The following is a 21,117-nucleotide window of genomic DNA, read 5'->3' on the forward strand; positions in this document are numbered from 1 at the left end:
AAATAGCAAAATAACACATCTTTTCTCATGGAGTCTAAGTATCCGATTTTGGTCTTGTATCTAAGCTGCACATCTCTCTTGATGACTCTTTTGATCTTAAAGAGATAAATTTCAATTCATGAATAAAAATATTTTATCATGTTATTTTTATTGTTAAGAAAATTAGATGCATGACTCTGAGATAAGATACACCCATCTAAGAGTAGTGTGGCTTTATTGTTGATTGTGCTTTCCATGCAGTGACAAATACTCTCGTCAACAGTGTAATTATCCCCAGGTAAAATCTGAAATAATACTAGACATATATCCCGGAAGTGTTGTCATTTTTGTAAATTCTATATTTTTTTATATAGCACTATAACATACGTTTAGAAGATTCTATCCCTCATACTGGTCCGCTCTCTTATCAGAACATGTCTCAGTTGAACATCGTACCAAATGTATTACCTTGTCCTATTGTGCAGTTCATAATTCTTGTGGAGCTTGAAATGTTTCGTTCCGGAGAAGAACTTTAACCAAAGCATAAAGAACAATGCCTTTGCGTTATAACAGTAATACATGTAACAACATATTCTAGCCTAATTGTCGTACCTCAGTCAAGGTGCTGGTTGTTTATTTTCAGAAATGCAATCACGTAAAATCTCGCGAATTCTAGCGATTCCGAATTCTTCCAACATTATCCGAAACTATGTGCATAATCTATACAGTATTAAGTTGACCAGGCTTGGCTGAGGAATATAGAGTATCATATTAAAAAAGATACCTGAAAAAAAGCCTGACATTGCATCGACGACTGTTGGTATCTAATTTTCTGACCGGTAAGTGAAATTTATGATTTTTGAAAATTAAAGATACTTTTATAAGTGTTGAAAAAATATACTTTTACAGCAATATCTCTTATAACCATTTAAATTTATAAAAAGGGGAAAATTTTATGGACAGAAATGAATCTGTTAAATATCAACATTGTAAAGAATGATAAAAAGTAGCGACAAATTTTCAGTTGTTTTGGCATTACATGTGTATGTTATGCACTGAATAATTTAACATACCAATTTATCTTTCTTAATCAATTTCTGGAAACATTTTCTCTATTGAATAGTTTCTAAATACAGTTTTCATGTTAGTTCAACAAGAATTCATCTTTTATTTATATAATCTTCACTATTTATTTAACATGAATGTTCTATTAAAAGATACAATTCACAAAATACCTTGCAAATTCTCGCGTTTTCTCTTTCTTTCGTATCGTTTTGAAAAATAAAGACACGATGCCGTAACTCTGGTCAATATATGACACTAAAAGACAATTAATTTAGTAACACTTGTCAATATGACGCTGGTCAATATGAGGGGGGGGGGAGAACTTACAACAAGTACGAGTAGCCCCTGAAAATGACATCGTGAGGCCTGGAGGAGCCACTGTTGTTGCTGTCTGTGTACTGTCTGAGCAATAGTTTGGATACATGGTAGCTGAGGATGCACTGATCACCTTTAATGGATAATATTTTAATTAAAGTACTTAATTACATAGCACATTTTGAAACATGAGTTCACACATTTCTTAAACTGTTCAATAACGTACAGTTTTCTGTTGAGTACGTTTTGTATAAATTGTGCTACTTACTAAGCAGGCAAACTGGAAGTTGACTCCAGGAGTATATTGATAGGACGTGGTCCCCACAACTGATCTATCATTATTCCAGAGCGAGAGAAAAGTGTATCCTCCACTGCTTATACTATGTACACAAGTCCAAATACCATTAGCTGTTACATTAAAAGATTGTTTTAATTAACCAAAATAATAGTTTATATGCATTCTTACTGACTAGAATAGGAAACTCAGACCTCTATTTTATTTCCTTTCAAAAACCTGATTTCAGATACAGTTAACTAAAATTCATGATTTGTCGCAATATATAAAAAAAAATTGTTGTTTTTTTTATTTTTGCTATAAGTATTTAAATTTTTCATTGTAAACGAATTTAACTTGAAAATATTTTTAACAGAGATCATATAAAATATGTAAGTGGTCTTATCTCACCCGAAAACTTTTGTGTTTTTCCACATCCGAAAGCGTACGTAAATCTCATCTCTGTTCTTTGGGTGCAGCCATCCATTGTATTACTGGAGCATGACGTACTTTCGGTAGAGCCATTTATTGTAACAGATCTATATGATGCCAGTAGATCAGTTGCACAGGTAGATGCTGATTCCCCCGTCGTAATGGAACCTTACAAAAGACAAGTCAGACACTGAAATTTTTAAAGGCCAGGTACTCATAAAATATATAACATTGCATGTAACTAAACACGAGACATTTCAATTTGTGTTAGTTTAAAAAAAGATATTCATAAAGCGTGTAGACTTTACACCAAAGGACTTGAAAAGTATTTTAGAATATCATTTTTAAGGATATCTTGACAATTTTATTAAAACAGAAAAGGAGTTTGCTTGTGCATGCCATCCCAGGATAATATAGAGGAAACGTGCACATATATTTGTATATCAACTAATAATTATTTTTTATTTAAATATTAATTGATAACTAGAGCAAAGCTCGTTGCAAAGCAACGAGAAGGTCTTCCGTCCTGTTTGACCGGAAGTAACTTTCATTTTTACAAAAATGAGTAATAGCGTCCTAAAATTGTTTAAATCCTCTAAATCTATGTTATTTAATGCATCAATCAGCCATTTTTTGCTACTTCCGGTTTGACCGGAAGTGACGACGACGGACGGAAAATTAATTTATAATGCTCCCAGTGACAGATGCAACCCAAAAACTTGTCAAGAATGGCAAAATATGCGTTTTCCGACTACTTCCGGTTTGGCCGGAAGTGACGTCACCGGACCTAATTTGACGACTTCAATAGATTGAGCTTGACATTTTGAACAACTTTGCTTCTTTGACGTTTTACAAATTTTTAATACTTATGAGATATAAAGGAAAAACTTTTGGCCCCTCTTGGCCCTTAATTTTAGGGACCAGCCCTTGTTCCGAGATATCTTTCGAAAGATCTTCTAATTCTGCACAAATTATGTTCTATATATTTTGACAAAATATTTTTAGTTTAAAAGATAAAAAGCAAAATATGAATAATTTTTGGCTCTTTTAAGCGTTCTAATTTCTGACCCCTAAATAGCGCCATTTTGAATAGTGAAATCGAAAAACAAAAACCGATGTGCACAACTTCAATCCTTCTATTATCTAAAATCAGAAGAATTTCTGCTCCAGCTTTAGCTGTCTCTGAGCCTTTGTCTTGAAACGAAAGCCTATAAATTTTCGTCTAAAGGGAAGTAACTCAAAACCGGAAGTGACTTTTTGAAATTTTTGACAGCATTCTGATAGAGTTTAGTAACTTCTAGTACCTCTGAAAATTTTAGCGGAATCAATTGAGAAATGAGTGAGATATGGGGCTTCAAATTTGGCGTCTAGGAAGTAGAAGAAAAAAAAAAAGAACTAGAGCCGAGCTCGTTGCAAAGCAACGAGTAGGTCTTCCGTTGGGGCTGTGGACAGGAAGTACAGACCTTGGGTCAAGGTCACTGCACTTTCTCATGTCAACAACCTTTCTTCCCAGCATGAGCCTCCAGTAAATTTTAATTACAAAGTTAGGCTTAAACATTTTTTTCTTTGTCAGTGACCTTGATTTGCCAGAAAGACATTTGATCAGGGTCATGACAAAACCTCCAATCATAAGTAATCTATCTTTCAAGTAAGAGCCTCCAATGATTTTCATTTACTTATTCATAGCGTAGTAAAGAAAATATTTCTTCTGTCAGTGACCTTGATCTTAACAGAATAACCTTGGCTCTGTGTCAAGACAAACACCTTTTAGTGATTAGAAGTTCATAACTCTGACAGAAATTTTACAACTTTTCTGTCATTGGCCGATGAAGATGTTTGAAATTTGCATTATCCCGTTCCATTTTGTCACAGGCATTGAGGTATTTTAAAACATCACCGGATATTAATATTCAAACAACATGGAGTTTCTATCTATGAAAGATAGACGGGGTTGAAAGTCCCTTCCATAATACGTATTTTAGGTAATAGCTTTACTTTCAATAAAATCAAACCCAAAAGTCCACAAATAAAATATCTTTCCTCATTTATTTCAAAGTTTGGGTAAAGGGGGTGAGGAGCATGGGGATGTCATGATGTATACGTAATACATTCGAGGTTATTATTCTGTTAGACAGGAAGACCCGAGGAGTTGTGATTTGCTGATCATGATCTAAAACACGTTGACAAACCGAAACCACATGGTTTTATACACATTATTCAATCAATTCATTCATGATTATTTTCCTTGAAGGAGGAATGCATGGATAAAGGATTAAAGAAAATTCCCGATGTACAATAGCATCCGTGCATGGGCTCCATTTTAGTACTACATAATGATATTGTGCTTGAAGCTGAATAAAATAATCAATTCTTCTACGATTATTGGCTACTTCAACGGAAAGCCGCGGACATTATTCTCCAATAAATCACCAACGTCATCAAAAAGTTATCAGATCAGAAACACGTATAAAACCTGTGCAGTTGAAATGTACATTTGACTTAAGAATGAAATACGTATTTAAACCACATTGATGTGTCGTCTTTTGCAATTTAAACACTGTATATTGCAGAAAGTGGCTGATGAATGTAGGTTTCTAAGGCCAAGCGGGGCTGTTTCCCGAACCTCCCTCCGCCATATTTAAACTCCGTGATCTTGGTAATAAAGTGGTAAAATAGGAAACTGATTTTGTTATTGTATATTCAAAAAGATTAATCTTTTTAAGATTAAAATAAAAGGCTAATTTTAATGCAGCGAAAGCTCAAATTGTCTGCACTCTATTCACAGGTAAACAAACAAATTTACATTCTGGTTTAAAGCAGCATGGTGACCTAATTCGATTCTCTATAGAGAAACGATCAGTCGTATTTTAGGGCTGCTAACTACATGTAGCAGAATAGAAATAAAGTCCTTGTTTTCGTGAATGATGCAGAATAACCTCCTCGATCTCCAAATGTTGTTTGAAATATAAAAGCCTCGGCTAACGCCTCGGCTTTTATCTTTCAAACAACATTTCTCGACCTCGGAGGTTATTCTGCAACATTCACGAAAACGCGGACTTTATTTCTTAAATAAATTAAATTTAAATAGGAAAGGGAGATTATGTTTAATAGAATAAAAATTAGACAATACTTGATACAGGGACTCGCTGTTAAAAACTTAAACGTACTTGAATAAAATGCCTCTCACTCGCTTTCTCTCGTACGCGTATTTTTTAAACTAGGGAAAGTAATTTGCGCTAGATATAAGTTCATCATTTTAAAAAAAATACTGAGTTATATACGGTAAACGATACAAATGGTTTGACTTTGGTGCCGGTTATGATTTTAACAGTTTAATTTAGGTTGTAAAAGCGTGTAATTACATGATAAGTCTGTAATATCAGATAAGATTGTTACCCCGGTATATAAGTTCTTAAATTTTCGATTCTGGACATATGCGGGTTTATTACTACTTGAATGTACATTGTATAACCTGCTAATGATATTTAATCACGGAACAAAATTACAATGTTAGCACACTATACTAATCATTTATACGGGTTTTGAATAATTTTAAAACAAATTTAGTTCATTGCTTTAAAATCATTTTTTCTTGAACTTTACTATAAATCCTGTAATATAAATTAATAGACAGTGTGCAGCACAGAAGTCACTTATGAAGTTTACACGTGCCGGTGTTTAGTCCATTTCATTGAGTATAATTCTATCCGTACGATTCGGAAAAATCTGTGATGAAAAAAAATGTGTTTCGGAAAACTTGTGTTGAAAACGGATTTATTTGTGTGTGAAAAGAGCAAAGCTTGTGCATTTTAATAAATATTGGTTGAAGTAAAGTAACTGCAGATCGCCAGTCCTTGCGCTTTGAATCGTCAAATTACACATGGAGCTAACGAATATTTAAGAATTGAAGACTGATTAATGTACATGTAAAATAAATGCCCCAGCGTTTTGAACTAAAGTCAAACCTAAAACATTTTATTGATAAGATATTTTGGAAAGATTTGATTTACTTAGAGAAAATAATATTTTCTTACTGTTGCAGAATGGTTTGTATATACCAATTATTTTGCCTATGCCTGGGGGGTCAATGGTTCACCGCGGTGTGTCGCTTTAGAATTTCTCGGCTGCGTGTAATCGAAAGATAGATTACGTAATGGTAAACACACTTAGAATCTGGGTTCCAGGTGAATTTGAGAATCGCGCAGTAAATAATAGTGTATTATTTGACTCTTAAAAGTTTTTTTTTTTATGAAATCCGGGCGAATATTGTTTCCGTTCAAATTGTTTGTGTTTATATTCAAACGAATAAAAGATACTCGTACTTTTTTTTCTATATCTCTTGGAAAAATCTTTATTAATAAAAGGAAAATGATACCATCGAATACTCTGAACGGGAAACAAAGAACACGTTTAAAACCTAATTTAAAAAAGAGATATGATACAGCGTGATAAAATATTTATTATTTACGGCAAGTTTATTTCAATTATACGCATAAAGAGTTTTTCAATATCAAAATGAGAACGGAGCCTTGTTTACGGTGAATACGAATCTAGCTTTCTTTCCTATTTCCTACCATACGTAAGACTCGAACAAAATACTATTTTCATGGGACAGAGATAGTATAAAAAGGAACAATTTTATCAATAATTAATTTAACCATTCTGTGGTGGTTTATTTTTTGTGTACATGTATGACTGCAGGTCGCTGGATCACACGCCGATTGATTCCCGGTGATCGACTTTGCCCCGCCGCTATCGAGGGAGGCGCGTTATATAATTGTAAACAAACAAGGTGAATGTTAAAGCCGTACCGCGTGTTCTTAATGGCTGTGAATAGTATATGTGCTTTTTAGTTATGTTTTATTTTCTCACTATATTGTTTGCTTTTATGTGATAAGAAGAAAAATTATATTTTCTTCCCTTTTTAGTAGACTTGGTTTATACGATTTTTAAAAAAATGAAATAAAAGGGAAAGTTATCAGTGAATAAACATGATAATTTGTAAGAAAAAAAGCACAAACACTTCGAGAACTTTATTCTGAAGAATATTAGCATCCAATGGAGTCATGTTTATTATTTATAGTAAGCTTGCTTTGGTTACACGCATAAGGAGCTCTCCTTTACGTGCTGAGTGAAAAGAATTACCTGTGCATATATAGGTCATGCACCAGTTCATTTAAAACAAGACTCGAACACAATAACAATTTCATGAGATCAGTAAGGAGTTAAAGCACAACTTTATAATCGATTGTCATTTCGAAATATTTACCGTTTTGAGTTATAAAGCAAAAACTTTCAAGGTCCATTGTTCCCTAATTATAGGGGCCAGCCCCTTTTGAATATTATTATATGAAAGCCCTTGCAATTATGCACAACTTTTGTTCATGATGTCTTAACAAAATATTTTTATTTTTCAAGATAAAAAGTAAAATATGTGTAAATTTTCGCTCTTTTAGTGTTACCTAAAATCAGTAAAAATTCTGCTCCAGCTTTTGTGGTCTCTGAGCCTTTATCCGGAAACGAAAGCCTATAAATTTTGGTTTAAAGGGAAATAACTCAAAACCGGAAGTGACTTTTTGAAATGTTAGATGCCACTCTGATAGAGTTTAATAATGTCTATAATGTCTGAAAATTTGAGCGAAATCCGTTGATAAATGAGTGAGATATGAGGCCTCAAAGTTGGCGTCTAGGAAGTAGAAGAAAAAAAAGAATAATAATCTTTACCAACAGAATCAGTAGAAGGTCTTCCGTTGGAAACGGAAGACCTTAACAATAATCTTTACCATCAGAATCAGTAGAAGGTCTTCCGTTGGAAACGGAAGACCTTAATAATGTTGCTGATTTCTTCATTAATTGTGCAATTATAAATTTCCTTTCAGTGACGTAGAATGTTGTGAAATATGTAGAACATTAATAATAATAAAGATAATATAGCGCAATAAACAAACAACCGAAAAAAGAGAGAACAATAATTGTATTTTTAATATTCTGCAACCTTCACAATATACTTATTTTAGATAAATCAAACGAACCTGATGCATAGTTGTAATAAAAATCGCGGTTTGTGATTTGTGCAAATTCCTATGCACAATACAACCATTGCCTGAGCTTGCAATTCATCACAGTTAAAATGAGATTGAATATTTTAATCAGAAATGTTACTTCTTTGGAAGGGTACATGAAGAAAACGGCATAATATAAATGAATTAGATACTGGAAATTCTCCACAACCGAATCTTAAAAGAATCCAATTACCCAAAGAAAAAATTACAGGTTTAGATTACCTTCTTTAACTAGCATCACAAACGATGACTTTCTGTACGGTTCTGCTAAGTCACAAATCTCATCTAACGTCCCATTTTTAACAATATCAATTGCTCCGATAATGTGGTCGTTGTTAATAGGAGCGATTGCTAAACGATAATCAAAAGTTCTTACCAAAAACAATTCTTTGATATTTGAACAAAAATCCAAGATCATTCCTTTAACTAATAAAGGTTTTTACATCCTCCTATAATGTCATATGTTTCTACAAAAACTATTATTAATTTAAATTCATTGCAAGTAGAACAATAATTTTCATAAGAATACTTTTCGCTAGGTGTAATGATAGATATTGTTAGGAAAAAGGAATTAAAAAAATCATGTTCTTTTTTCATCAATTATTCAGTCTTTAAAATATGTTGAAAAGGGCAATGACTCCTTATCGGGTATCTTCATTCAGACATTTTTAGCTCACCTGCGCCGAGGGCTCAAGTGAGCTTTTCTCATCAAAATCTGTCCATTGTCTGCATGTCTCTCGTCGTCGGTGTCGTTAACTTTTCAAATTTTTGATCTTCTTCCCAATAACCACAGGGCCAACTTTATCCAAACTTGCCACAAAGTATCCTTAGGTAAAGGGAATTCCAGTTAGTTCAAATGAAGGGCCACGCCCTTTTCCAAGGGGAGATAATTATGAATTAGTGAAAAAATTAATTGTATTTTTAAAAATATTCTTCTCCAGAAACACTTGGCCAGGAAAAATGAAACTCATGTGAAAGCATCCTCAGGTAGTGTAGATTTATGTTTGTTTAAATCATGACCCCAGATGATAGGGTGGGGCCACAGAGGCCGATCAAATTTTTACATAGGAGTATAAAGAAAAAATCTTTAAAAATCTTCTATTCAAGAACCACTGGGCCAGGAAAGATGAAAATCATATGGAAGCATTCTTGGGTAGTAGATTTATGTTTGTTCAAATCATGGCCCCAGGGGGTAAGGTAGGGCCACAATGGCTGATAAAAAATTACATACAAATAGGAAAATCTTTAAAAATCTTCTTCTCAAGGACTACTGGCCCAGGAAAGAGGAAACTCATATGGAATCATCCTCAGGTAGTGTAGATTCAAGTTTGTTCAAATCATGCAGGATATGACCCCAGGGTTAGGATGGGGCCAAAATGGCCGAACAAAGTTTTACAATACAGGAATGTATTGGAAAAATCTTTACAAATCTTCTTATCAAGAACCATTGAGACAGGGAAGATGAAACTCAGGTGGAATCATCCTCAGATAGTGTAGATTCAAGTTTATTCATATCATGATACCTGGGGGTAGAGTGGGGCCACCATGGCTGATAAAAATTTTACATAGGAATATATAGGAAAATTTTTTACAAATCTTCTTCTCAAGAAGATGAAACTCATGTGAAATCATCCTCAGGTAGTGTAGATTCAAGTTTGTTCAAATCATGACCCCCGGGTGTAGGGTTGGGCCAAAATGGCAGATCATATTTTTACATAGGAATATATAGGGAAGTCTTTTAAAATCTTCTTCACAAGTACTTCAAAGCCATAATTAGTGATATTTATATGGAATCATCCTCAGGTAGTGTAGATTTTAGTTTGTTCAAATCATAACCCCCAGGGATAGGGTAGGGCCACAATGGGGGATCCAAGTTTTTAATTAAAATATATTTAAAAAATCTTGTTCTCAAGAATAGCAAAGCCATGATTAGTGATACAAGTATTTATATAGAAGCATTCTCAGGTAGTGTAGAATTCAATCTGTTCAAATCATAGCCCCCAAGAGTAGGGTGGGGTCACAATGGTGGATCTAAGTTTTACATAGGAAAATAAAGGGAAAGCTCCCAAGAACAGAAAAGCTAAGTTGAGTCACGTTGACATGTAAGCATCCTCACATATCGAAGATTTAAATTTGTTCATATCATGACCCTTAGGGGCAGGGAGGGAAACAATGGGGAATCAAATTCAAATTATTACAAAGTAATTTATAGAAATTTAAAAAAAATCTTTTTATCAAGAAGAGCAAAGTCATATGCTGTATTGATATGAAGGCATTCTCAAGTAGTTTCAAAATTCAAGTCCCCCCCCCACCCCTACCCCCATAAAGTTTTCATTTATGATACATGTATGATTTGTGCTTTTTCCTAGCCAATGTTCTCAGGTGAGCGTTGTGGCCCATGGGCCTCTTGTCTTTATTGTACTTCTTGTGTAAAATAGTTTTCCTGATATTCACAATTCAAAATCATTTTAGAAGTAGCATATAGGAACTTTCAGCATCAGAACTATGCATTAGAACCAGTTTTTACTAAGTTTCTATCATAATATTTATAAAAAGTGTACACTTTAATGCTGACATATACTTCTGTTTATCTATGTTTCCCATCTTAAAAAATATGGCGACATATACATTTTTGGCAATAATTAGTAAATTTAACCTATATTACATGAAAATAAATACAGTTTTTTTTTATTTTGGACCATTAAAATTGTGAAAGTTGAAAAACCTTAAGGTATACCTTTACTCAGATGAATAAAAATTCCACTGACAAGAACGAAAAACCGCCTATTGCAGATTGTACGCCTATGATTTTTGTGTTAAATTCCAATTTCAAATAACTAGGTCAATGATCTCGTTTTCATTCTAGTGGCCCCGAGAATTTCTCGAGAAATACCTCAATTTTTCACATTATGACCATTTCTTTCTTCACTCACAAAATATTACAAGCAACAAAGCTCTTTAAATAATGAAATATTATAGCAATGGAACAGAGTTCCTCTATATAAAAAATGAGTAGAGTTAGGGCAACAAACGTCAAAATTACAGTCCGAATTTCCTCTGTCATTTTTATATTTTTTTCCTTTATTTAATCAAAAATTACAAAAATCTGACTGTTAAGAACTTTAAATTATTTATAGCCTCAGTTAGTTTTGTTGCTCTCATTTTCATGGTATTAATATTATATGGGGTTAATGATCAAATTATTGAAAAATATTGTCTGGAGTGGTTTTTGTACATAATTTTGAATTTCTTTATTTCATAGCATTCATTTATTTGAAATAATTAATGAGCTTAAACAAATATTATATTTGCAGAATGATGTCTTGAAATACATATAACCTTTTCTTTGTGATTAATTTTGCAAGAAATAAAAAAATTGATAAAAATGAAAAATTAAAATTTTAGTCCGATTTTCCTATGCAAAGCCATACATTGAGTTTGGTTCCTGTATATTTTCTTCAAGTACTAACATATTAAAATTTCAAATTGATATTAGGATAAAACTTAGTTATCTTATCCATTTAGAACAATTTTTTATACAATATATTATACTTTATAAAATTTCCTTTCTGATTTCTGAAACCTGAATAAACGGCATCCTTAATTCACACTTTTATGTCTGGACAATTACTTTTTCAGATGTCCAAAAAGCTTAGGTTCAAAACCAATTTGACATTGAGGATGAATTTCAATTATTTTAAAACACCTTAAATTTAGTGATTTTAGATATTGGCGGATGTGAACCAACAGGGGATGCTTACTTTTTCCTAGACACCTTATTCCTCCTCTGAATACTCCGCAGGTACATTGATTAGCAGAGATTTGTATGGTACATGGATTTGTTTTAAATGAATCACTGTTTCTTATCTTTACCTTTTTAATGCTTATTTTGGTCTATTTTAATTGGACAATGATTTACTTACTTGTTCTGTGGTAATAATAATACTTTGTGCTGGAAACTCTCAATAGTTCTATACATAAATAACCACGAATATATTGACCAAACACAAGGGCTGTTTCAGTTGCTCTGAAATTAAGGTTTTTAAAAATAAGGATTGTTTTCTCCAATAAACATATAATACATGTATATTTGCAAACAACGAGAAATGTGTGTTCCAACACTTTCGGAATCTTATTTGATGGGATACCATTATTTATCGTGTCCAATGTAAACGCCCTATTATTCTTCGTTTAAGCAATGAAGTTGATTTTAACCTATGTTATAATACAATATATGCTACTTTACAATGTTAAGATATATCAAAACTTTACTTTTTTAAAGAATCTATCTCTATGCGGTTTTTTTTTATAGTTATGATATATCATGTAAAATAGGTTAAAATAAGCTCCATTCCTAGTAATATAATTTCAGTGTCGACAATCATGCAAATTATCCTGCAAAAATGGCTTCAAGTATTGAGCATAGTTAAAAAGTCACGTCAAGCGCAGTAATACGTAATGTTATACTATATTAAATAAATCTTAGATCCAAACAAATGGCGTGATACAACTAAAATTAAATTATTCTTAAGTTATTACCAGATTTAAATTTGTAATATTCAGGTCAAATCTGAAAGTCAAGGTCAGGGGATAAAAATCATTGCACGCTGGTTAATACATGTATCTTGTCACAGGTAAAGCACGTTGAATGCCCTATCTCTTCTTAACCACTCGTTAAAAGGGAGGATAATATTTTTGAAAAGTAGGTAAAATCTCATTTACTTATATATGACTGGGTAGAACGGTCTTTCCACCCACAAAAAATAGTTATGTATAATGAGAACATTCTGAAACACCGTGGTTTTTGTGATTTGTTATATTCAGAGCACAGTTAATGGTTTATCGGCTGTTGCTTCACATTCGACAATTTTTCACTCATATAGAGGCATCATCATATTAAAATGAAGCATCAACTTTAATTAGACATTACACAGTAGGTGCTGGCACGAAAAAGAACACTTCCTGCTCAATGACCAAGAGTGCTGAGTATAGTACAAAATTTGTAGCTCTCCACCGGCAAGTGGTGACGTCTGCATATAAATGAAAAATTCTCTAGAGGGACGTTAAACAATATACAATCAACCAATCAAAGCGTTTGACGAGAGACGAGTTTCTGCTTTTTAACGACCTAGGTCAGTCGCGACCTTGAATAGAGAACGCGACTTTTGTTCACAGAGAGCGGTGTAGCAAGATGGTTACCCTGATGAAAGGCACTGTACAGTAAAAATAGTTTTATTTTTTTTACTAATAAGATAAATAATTCAAAGTCAATAAGGATACCTAAGAAAATACTTTAATCATACCTCAGAACATATTTTTTGTCTCTGTTTATATAACATTCAAAGTCCAACGACTGCTGGGAGGCTGACATATAAATTGGATATCCCAATAAATGAGTAGAGTTGAATGAGAGTTTGCCTTTATAAGCGCTGTACCAGTCGCCTGTGATCTCTGAAGGGAAGGTGCAAGCACTTTCTAAAAAAAAAAACAAGAAAATAAAATTGCTGTTTTGCAGTTATAAATAATTCATAGTTTTAGGAAAGATATGGAGATAACGAACAGTATTCAATAACAAAGTCCATAAAACAATACAAAATAGGAGAAGAGCAAACACGGACCTCCGAAACATCAGAGGTGGGATCAGGTGCCATGGAGGAGTGAGCATCCCCTGCTGACCGGTCACACCCACCGTGTGCTCCTTGTCATGATCGGAAAAATCCGTCGTCAACTCAGTGTATAAATAATGGACTAACAATTAGTATGAATAACGTCAGTCAGCATTCAGGACCGTTTTCATATTTTAATGCACACATTTTAGGTCTAAAATTGTCGTTTTCAATTTATTTTACTGAATACTGCAATTTGTTTAAGTTTGCATACCTGTTAACACTTGTATAAGTTTACATCAAAAACTCAAAATTAGGCCTTTCTTTTTTAATGGTATTGTAAAACAAAAATTTTATATAAATTATGAATATAAGGAAGTTTTTATAACTCAGTTGCACTGTAAGCAAGGAAAAAGTCGCATAATATGAGTACCGGAAAAATCGAAATGTTGTATCTATTGTGTTTGTTTCTATCGTCAATTTCAACATTAAGTTCTTTAATGAGGACTATTTTCTCATCTTCTTTGTAAAGATAATATCAAAATAATTATATAACTGATGCCGTTTGGTACCACACACCCGCCGTGTGCTGCTTTTCATGATAAAAAAAAAACAAATAACGGGAAAATATGGCGTAAATTCAGTGTGTAAATAATGGGCCAATAATGAGTATGAAACACGTCAGTCAGTATTTGACTCAATCATAAATTGTATTTGCTGAGAAGACCATTGCATCTACCAAAGAACTTCACCGGTATTGATAATCCATTAGACGAGAGAGAGAGAGAGAGAGAGAGAGAGAGAGAGAGAGAGAGAGAGAGAGAGAGAGAGAGAGAGAGAGGGTCATAAAAGCTATTTGAAATCTTTTTCTTCTTGATTATTTTTACATATCTGTACTTCAAAATTCCTTCATAGTTGTATTCGTAGATCTTCATGCTGCAGATTTTCTCCAAGAAATAAATAAAGATGAAAAAAGACCATGAATATTTTTTATACTTTTTCGTACAACTTACAATTCGGTTCTGGTACATATAAATAAAAGATGTTTCTGAAAACCTAACCGTATTTAAGTTCTGCATTCAATATACATGTAATATTTTAGCAAAGCTCCATGTTAATTTGATAATTATACCCCCCGCTTGAAAAGTGGGAGGGTATATAGTAATCGGGAGTTCCGTCCGTCCGTCTGTCCTTCCGTCTGTTACGCTTTATCTCTTATCTGCAACTCCTCTTATACTATTGAGTGAAATTTAATGAAACTTTCACAGAATCTTTATTACAGATTCCCATTGTGCACCTCCTATTTTACTTTTTTATTCGACACGTATTTTAGGTTTCCCATAGCAAAACATGGACATTGTCATAATATGTTTATACCCCCCCCCCCGCTTGAAAAGTGGGAGGGTATATAGTAATCGGTATTTCCGTCCGTCCGTCTGTTACGCTTTGGGGTACCCATCTCTTATCCGCAACTCCTCTCAAACCACTGAAGGAAATTTGAGGAAACTTTCACAGAATCTTTATTACATATTGCCATTGTGCACCTCCTATTTTTCTTTTTGATCTGACATATATTTTGGATTTTCCAGAGGAAAACATGGATACTGCCATTATATTCATATGGGAGGCGGGGGGTATTATTTTTTTATTTAATTTTTATTTCAACTTCCTAAATATACCTGATATTGTTACAAAGACGAGAAAAATTGCAAAGGATTTCCAAAGAAAGCTTGATATCATTTTCCCTTTCCACACTGGAACAGATTCTTGTTGAGAAGTCCCCGGGATGTATATGCAAAAGTTGCAGAAAATCACATTCTAAAATTAAACAAATTTGATTAGAACCAATTAGTGAGACTAGCCACTCCAGTTATTTTTTTTTCACTACACTACTTAGATAACATTTACATTGGATTTTTTCTTTAAGGGTGACTGCTTTATATGATGATATCTTCTTTTGTACTCTTTTATGAGACTTTTTCAATATAACAGTAAAATATTTTTTTCAGAAAGAAAACGTGGTTATTTTTTAGGATATCATTATATTGTTTGAGATATAATATGTAATACATTATAATATTGCTTTTATGTAGAGAAAATCTTCATTGTGTGAAATTATATTTGCTTTTTCCAGCCTATTGAAATGACATATTTTGGCATGACATGTGCCATTTCATAGTGTTTGGAAAGACAAGTTGAATCACACAAGTATAGAAACAATTATCTGAGCCCTATTAAATAAATAATTGGGCACGAATATGTGTACTCTTTGATATTTTAATGGTGCCTCTGATCTTAATACAATCCCTTGAGTCAATAACCGCTACTGTTCTGCAGAACTACCAATCCACAACTCCACACACGAAGCATGTATAATATAAACCGATCTAGACTTAGCAGTCAAAATGAGATTCGTCTGTCCGTGCAGTTTAGCAACTTTGTCGTAAGAAAAATGTACATGTATACGCAAGTGAGTTAAGGCTAAAATGGCTATTTCTATGCAAATGAGCTGATAAAAAATTCATTAATTGTATAACATTAAGGAGAATAATCTGAAAATTAATGCAATTGCTGCACAAATTCTATGTACTTCCTCGATCGATAAAAATTTTTAGGAAACTTACACTGGACTATGAATTTTTACCCTGTTTTAACTTAAAACTGCACAAATACTAACTAAACAATTGCAGTGCCGACATTTGTGCAGTAACATTTTAAATCCTTGGAATATCCTGCGTCTTTTTAGGCGCCAAGCGCAGCGCAAAGCGCTTTCTGTCAGCGTAAATCTACTTCCGTTCGCGATCCAGCGCGACTATAAGCAAGTTAGATAACTCCCCAGAGGCGTAGTCACAAACTTAAAAGTGGGGGGCTCAAGTCCAGAAATTCTTTAACAAGCAAAAAAAAAAAAAGAAAAAAAAAAACTGAAAAGTGGGGGGGCTCAAGTCCAGAAATTCTTGAACAAGCAAAAAAAAAAAGAAAAAAAAAAATTAAAAGTGGGGGGGGGGGGGGGGGGGGGCTCAAGTCCAGAAATTCTTTGACAAGCAAAAAAAAAAAAAAAAAAAGCTTAAAAGTGGGGGGGGGGGCTCAAGTCCAGAAATTCTTTGACGTGCAAAAAAAAAAAAAAAAAAAAAAAAAAAGTATAGTTCCCCAAACTCGAAAATCCTATTTCGTGGGGGGGGGGGGGGGGGGGGGGGGGGGGGGGGGTTGTGGGTTGTGGCCAACTTTTTTTCAAAGGCAAGTTACTTTCAATTTCAATTTTTCTACACAATTTTATTATACAACTATGTATTAATAATATTTCAAAATTGCTGTGATTTTGTTCATTAAAAAGTGGGGGGCACAGACATACTCTTGCCCCCCCCCCCCCAGATCTGAAAGTGGGGGGGGGGCTAGTGCCCCCGCTGCCCCCCCCTGTGACTACGCCTATGCTCCTCTTGTTATTCTAAAAATATGCAACTGGAAATATCTGACTCTCTTCCAGCTATTTTAGTTTACTGCGGCATTATGTGTATTTCTAATAATAGGAAGCAGTTAGTAAGGTAAAGGGATATTCGACAGATAGTAGATAAATGCAGTTCTTATTATGCTCCTAACTATACATTGTAGTTCATTTAAATCATGTCGGCACATATTACTTTTGTATCATGTAGCTAATAATTGCTGCATCTATATTATTTATCATGTAATATAGTGATTGAATAAGTACCTAATTTAAAACTCAGATGGGATTTTATTACTTAAGTTTTACACAGCTGTAAATCTCAAACTTGAAGTGAGTTACTAATATTCAGTATTTAAAAAGAATAAAATTGATTAACAATGTACTACTTACATAATATGGTGTGTTCTTTATAACTTATATCAATATAAACTATTTTTTTTCTTCTAGACCCTTATGAAACTAAATGTAACTAAAACAATTAAGCCTTCCTTTTAACACCTTGCACCATGCTGAGAGCTATCAGTGATGTTGATTTTCGCATCTAAGTATCAATTAGTAACAGACTGCAATGCATCCATGGACTGTCTTTTTAATGTCTTTACTTGTGTTAAACATTATACTTATATCATATGAGTAAAACATATTATGTAAATAATTCGAAAGGAAAGGCAGTTTCTGTGGCTGTAAAGACATATAGGGCATGTGGTGGTTGTGTTTTCATCCCATCTATTCAAATAGTAAAACTTATTTCACAGAATATTGTGCTTTAAAATTGTGTGTGTAGTGTGCAGAATATGGCGCAAAATGCTAAAACCTTAATTAACATTCTTAGCAATGGACAGGAATAGGGCTAATGTAATGTTAAGCAAACAGTTGAATACTTGAAGTAGAAAACTATAAAGAAGAAATAGTTTATGTAAAAATGTGCCTCAGCTGTGTTGCCGATTCTTAACGAAGACTAAATAAAAACAGAATAAAACAATGTTGTATATCTTAATGAAGATTAAGTAATACTTGAGATTAATAATTGCATATATTTTCTTTCTTGGTCTCTTGAATTAGTTATCATTGAAAAAACAGAAAAATAATGAGCAATTATTTACCGTATTCCTTTTCAACTAGCACAACAATGCCGTAGATTTGTTTTTCCTCTCAGCATGTTTTGCATGGTAGTGAAAATTAGAACATTCATATACAAGTAAAGAATGATGTAAAGCATCAAGCGTCCGTAAAAATAATATTGAAGCTTTTTAAATTATTTTAACAAAAGTCAAAAATGTTTTGGGGGTTTAATGAATTTTTTTATGCCAGAGAAGAAAAGTGTAAAAAAATTTATTGTAAAAAAGTAATATTTACAAATGAGTAAAACATATTGTGATATCAACACAATTGTTACTGCAAATATGCCATAAATCATGTATTTGAAAATCAGAGATTAAAGGATGGCATCGAAAGATAAATATAATAGTTTTATATTCAATGTTTATTTACCTATTAAATATATCAGACAAAAAGGGTGTTAATTCTACGAATGCCTATTTCATTTACATAGAGTTTTGTCACATGACGACGTTACAAACATGATGCCGGAATAATTCGCTTTTTATTAAAAATGATCACCAGAAGATTTTGGCTATCAGTGTTGCACACAAATGAAAGTAATTTTAGCGAAATTTTCAAGTGTTCAAATTTATTTAAAATATACATTTTCCAGCAACTGTATCGATACTTTTAAACTCTAAGTTTTATCGGAGAACTCGATTGCCATCGCCCTTCCAATAAATATCAATTTATACGCAAATATTACCTCTAATAGATTCCTACAAGGCGATGGGGAAAGAAAATGTTTTTACACGGAGAAATATTTTCTTGCAATTTCATGTATATGATACTGATTGATTTTTTGACAGAAGAAAGAAAAGGCATAAGACAATGTTGAATTTTATAATCCAACGGGAAGTTTTCAGGGCTAACATATTTGATTATGTACCAAACAACTGTGCTGACCCAATCGCTGTCGCACTGTCAACATATTGCTTAAAATTCAAGACAACAGGAAATTAAAATTCAAAATAATTCTGATGATTTGCAAATCAATATGCTTAGCGCTTTCCAGTACTTCCAGTATTTTGATTATATCTTGTTTCTGTAAAACAAAGTAAGGTATGCCCTTGCGCCGAAGCGATTTTGTTGATGTTTCTTGTAAACTTGTGTAGTAGATGTCGATGACGTAATAATTATACTGGCTATCGCATGTCGTGGGCACCAAGAATATATAGAAGAAAACAAGTCTTAACATTTTTTGTGCGGTAAGTAGAACAATTATGGAATTTAATTCGCTATTTTATATAGAAACCTCCATATGTAGCCTAACCTCACTTGTGTATTTAAAATACTTTCAAATATACAAATTATTTTTTTCAATTTCTGTTAAAACATTTATATTGATTTTAACATATGCAACTAAATACCGAGGTACTCTGAATAAATTTGACGAATATTATTGAAAACATAACGATAACTTTTCTTTTTCATATGAAATTTATATTGGGGTATACATGTATCTTATATAAATCATGTCAGGTGCCTATGATGTTACTGATTTTCTTCAACACTAGATCTACATGAACAAGTTCACGAAAAATTGCATTAACAAGCAATGATCAAATTCAAATATCTATTAAAACATTCAATTTGAAGCAGGGCAAACAAGAAACTTCTAAAATGTACCATGTTTGGGTGAACATTCTCTGTATATCAGTTAGACCTTCCATGCACTAGACATGATCGGAAAAAGGAAAAAAAACATGTTCACAATTCAATGTGTAAATAGTTACAAAATAAATTCTATTTTTTAAAAACAGCTGTCAGCAATCAACTTAATAGAAATTGTATTTCCTGGTAAATTTATGGTATCGTCCATAAAGCTTGAACAATTATGCTTTCGTTAGAATCTGTTGATATATTTTATTCCTTGTATTGGAAACTGCTTGTACGTAGGCTATGATTTTGCGTACTTGAGTATGACACTGGGGTACTTACATCTTACATCTAAAATGCAGATGAAAAATATATTGCTCTAAAAATAATTTAGCGGAGTTGAAAATAGAAAAGATAAAGTTATCACGTTTATCCTAACGATTTCTTGTTAGATTACTTTTTTTTTATTTTTTTCTGGTAAAATATCAAATATGAAACAGCTGTCAGACTCTGTGGTATCTTTTGTATAAAATTCACCGTATATAAATCCTATCGACATAAAAATAGAAATTACACGTACTTACCTTCTTTTAGAATTTGTTCATACGTTGAGCATTCTCTTGAATCTCAAATCAACTGAGAGATATTACTGTAACTCCTTATTCAGGTGATAAAGGCGTATTTGCATAAGTAAATGATGTTAATGATAGAAAAATTAAAGTTATCAATTGTTCCAAAGTTTTGTTGTTTGGTAACCATTAACGGATTTTTAAGTAAAATATCAAAATATGAAACAGATGTCTCAGACTCCCTGCAGTATCTATTATTTCAGCGCTATATATCGATTTCTGAATGGAAGTAATGAACATTGTTATATAACTGAATGTTATCTATATATCTATCTATATGTCGAGTGAAGTGATTTCCTCTTTAGTTCAAATTAAATAATTAATTCTTCTTCATATAAATTCAGATATATGATTGCCGATAACAAGGCATTTCCGAGAGATTTTCGTCGGCTCTTTGATCTTAGTAATCTAAGTTCATGGTTAAGTAGAATTTCAAGTATTTTTAAAATATCATTTCCAGGGTACTTTTGTGTATATTAAAAATGTTTTTAATCTAATTATTTTGCACGTGACCAATGACAAGGAAAGAAAAAAAAAGAGTTACATTTAAATATACATCTGTCTATGCTATCAAAAAACTGGGCTAACGTTTATCCTTAAAAATGGTTTGATA

The 21,117-nt window shown here is 32.7% G+C and overlaps 1 protein-coding gene across 1 annotated transcript; it reads right to left on the reverse strand.

Annotated features, from left to right (window-relative positions):
* Positions 1-1,315: 1,315 nt before the first annotated feature.
* Positions 1,316-15,547, reverse strand: LOC134276723 (uncharacterized). The gene is made up of 7 exons (XM_062758994.1): positions 15,413-15,547; positions 13,431-13,602; positions 12,051-12,154; positions 8,350-8,478; positions 2,045-2,233; positions 1,628-1,767; positions 1,316-1,492 (listed from the first exon to the last, which is right to left on the reverse strand). Exons 1-7 carry the CDS (start codon positions 15,471-15,473, stop codon positions 1,316-1,318), a joined length of 972 nt encoding a protein of 323 aa, XP_062614978.1. The 5' UTR covers positions 15,474-15,547.
* Between the last annotated feature and the right edge of the window lie 5,570 nt (positions 15,548-21,117).

The sequence above is a fragment of the Saccostrea cucullata genome, unplaced genomic scaffold (assembly GCF_032062105.1).
Source record: "Saccostrea cucullata isolate Sc308-1 unplaced genomic scaffold, CSIRO_AGI_Scuc_v1 ctg6949, whole genome shotgun sequence".
Lineage (NCBI taxonomy): Eukaryota > Metazoa > Mollusca > Bivalvia > Ostreida > Ostreidae > Saccostrea > Saccostrea cuccullata.

Bases quoted from the DNA above. Each gene is read 5' to 3' on its own strand.
- LOC134276723 (XM_062758994.1), bottom strand. From the start codon at position 15,473: ATGATATCAAGCTTTCTTTGGAAATCCTTTGCAATTTTTCTCGTCTTT. The intron at 8,479-12,050 runs GTAAGTAAATCA...ATTATCGTTTAG, and splicing joins TTATTATTACCACAGAACAA to CAATCGCTCCTATTAACAAC. The intron at 1,493-1,627 runs GTAAGTAGCACA...TATCCATTAAAG, and splicing joins ACTTCCAGTTTGCCTGCTTA to GTGATCAGTGCATCCTCAGC.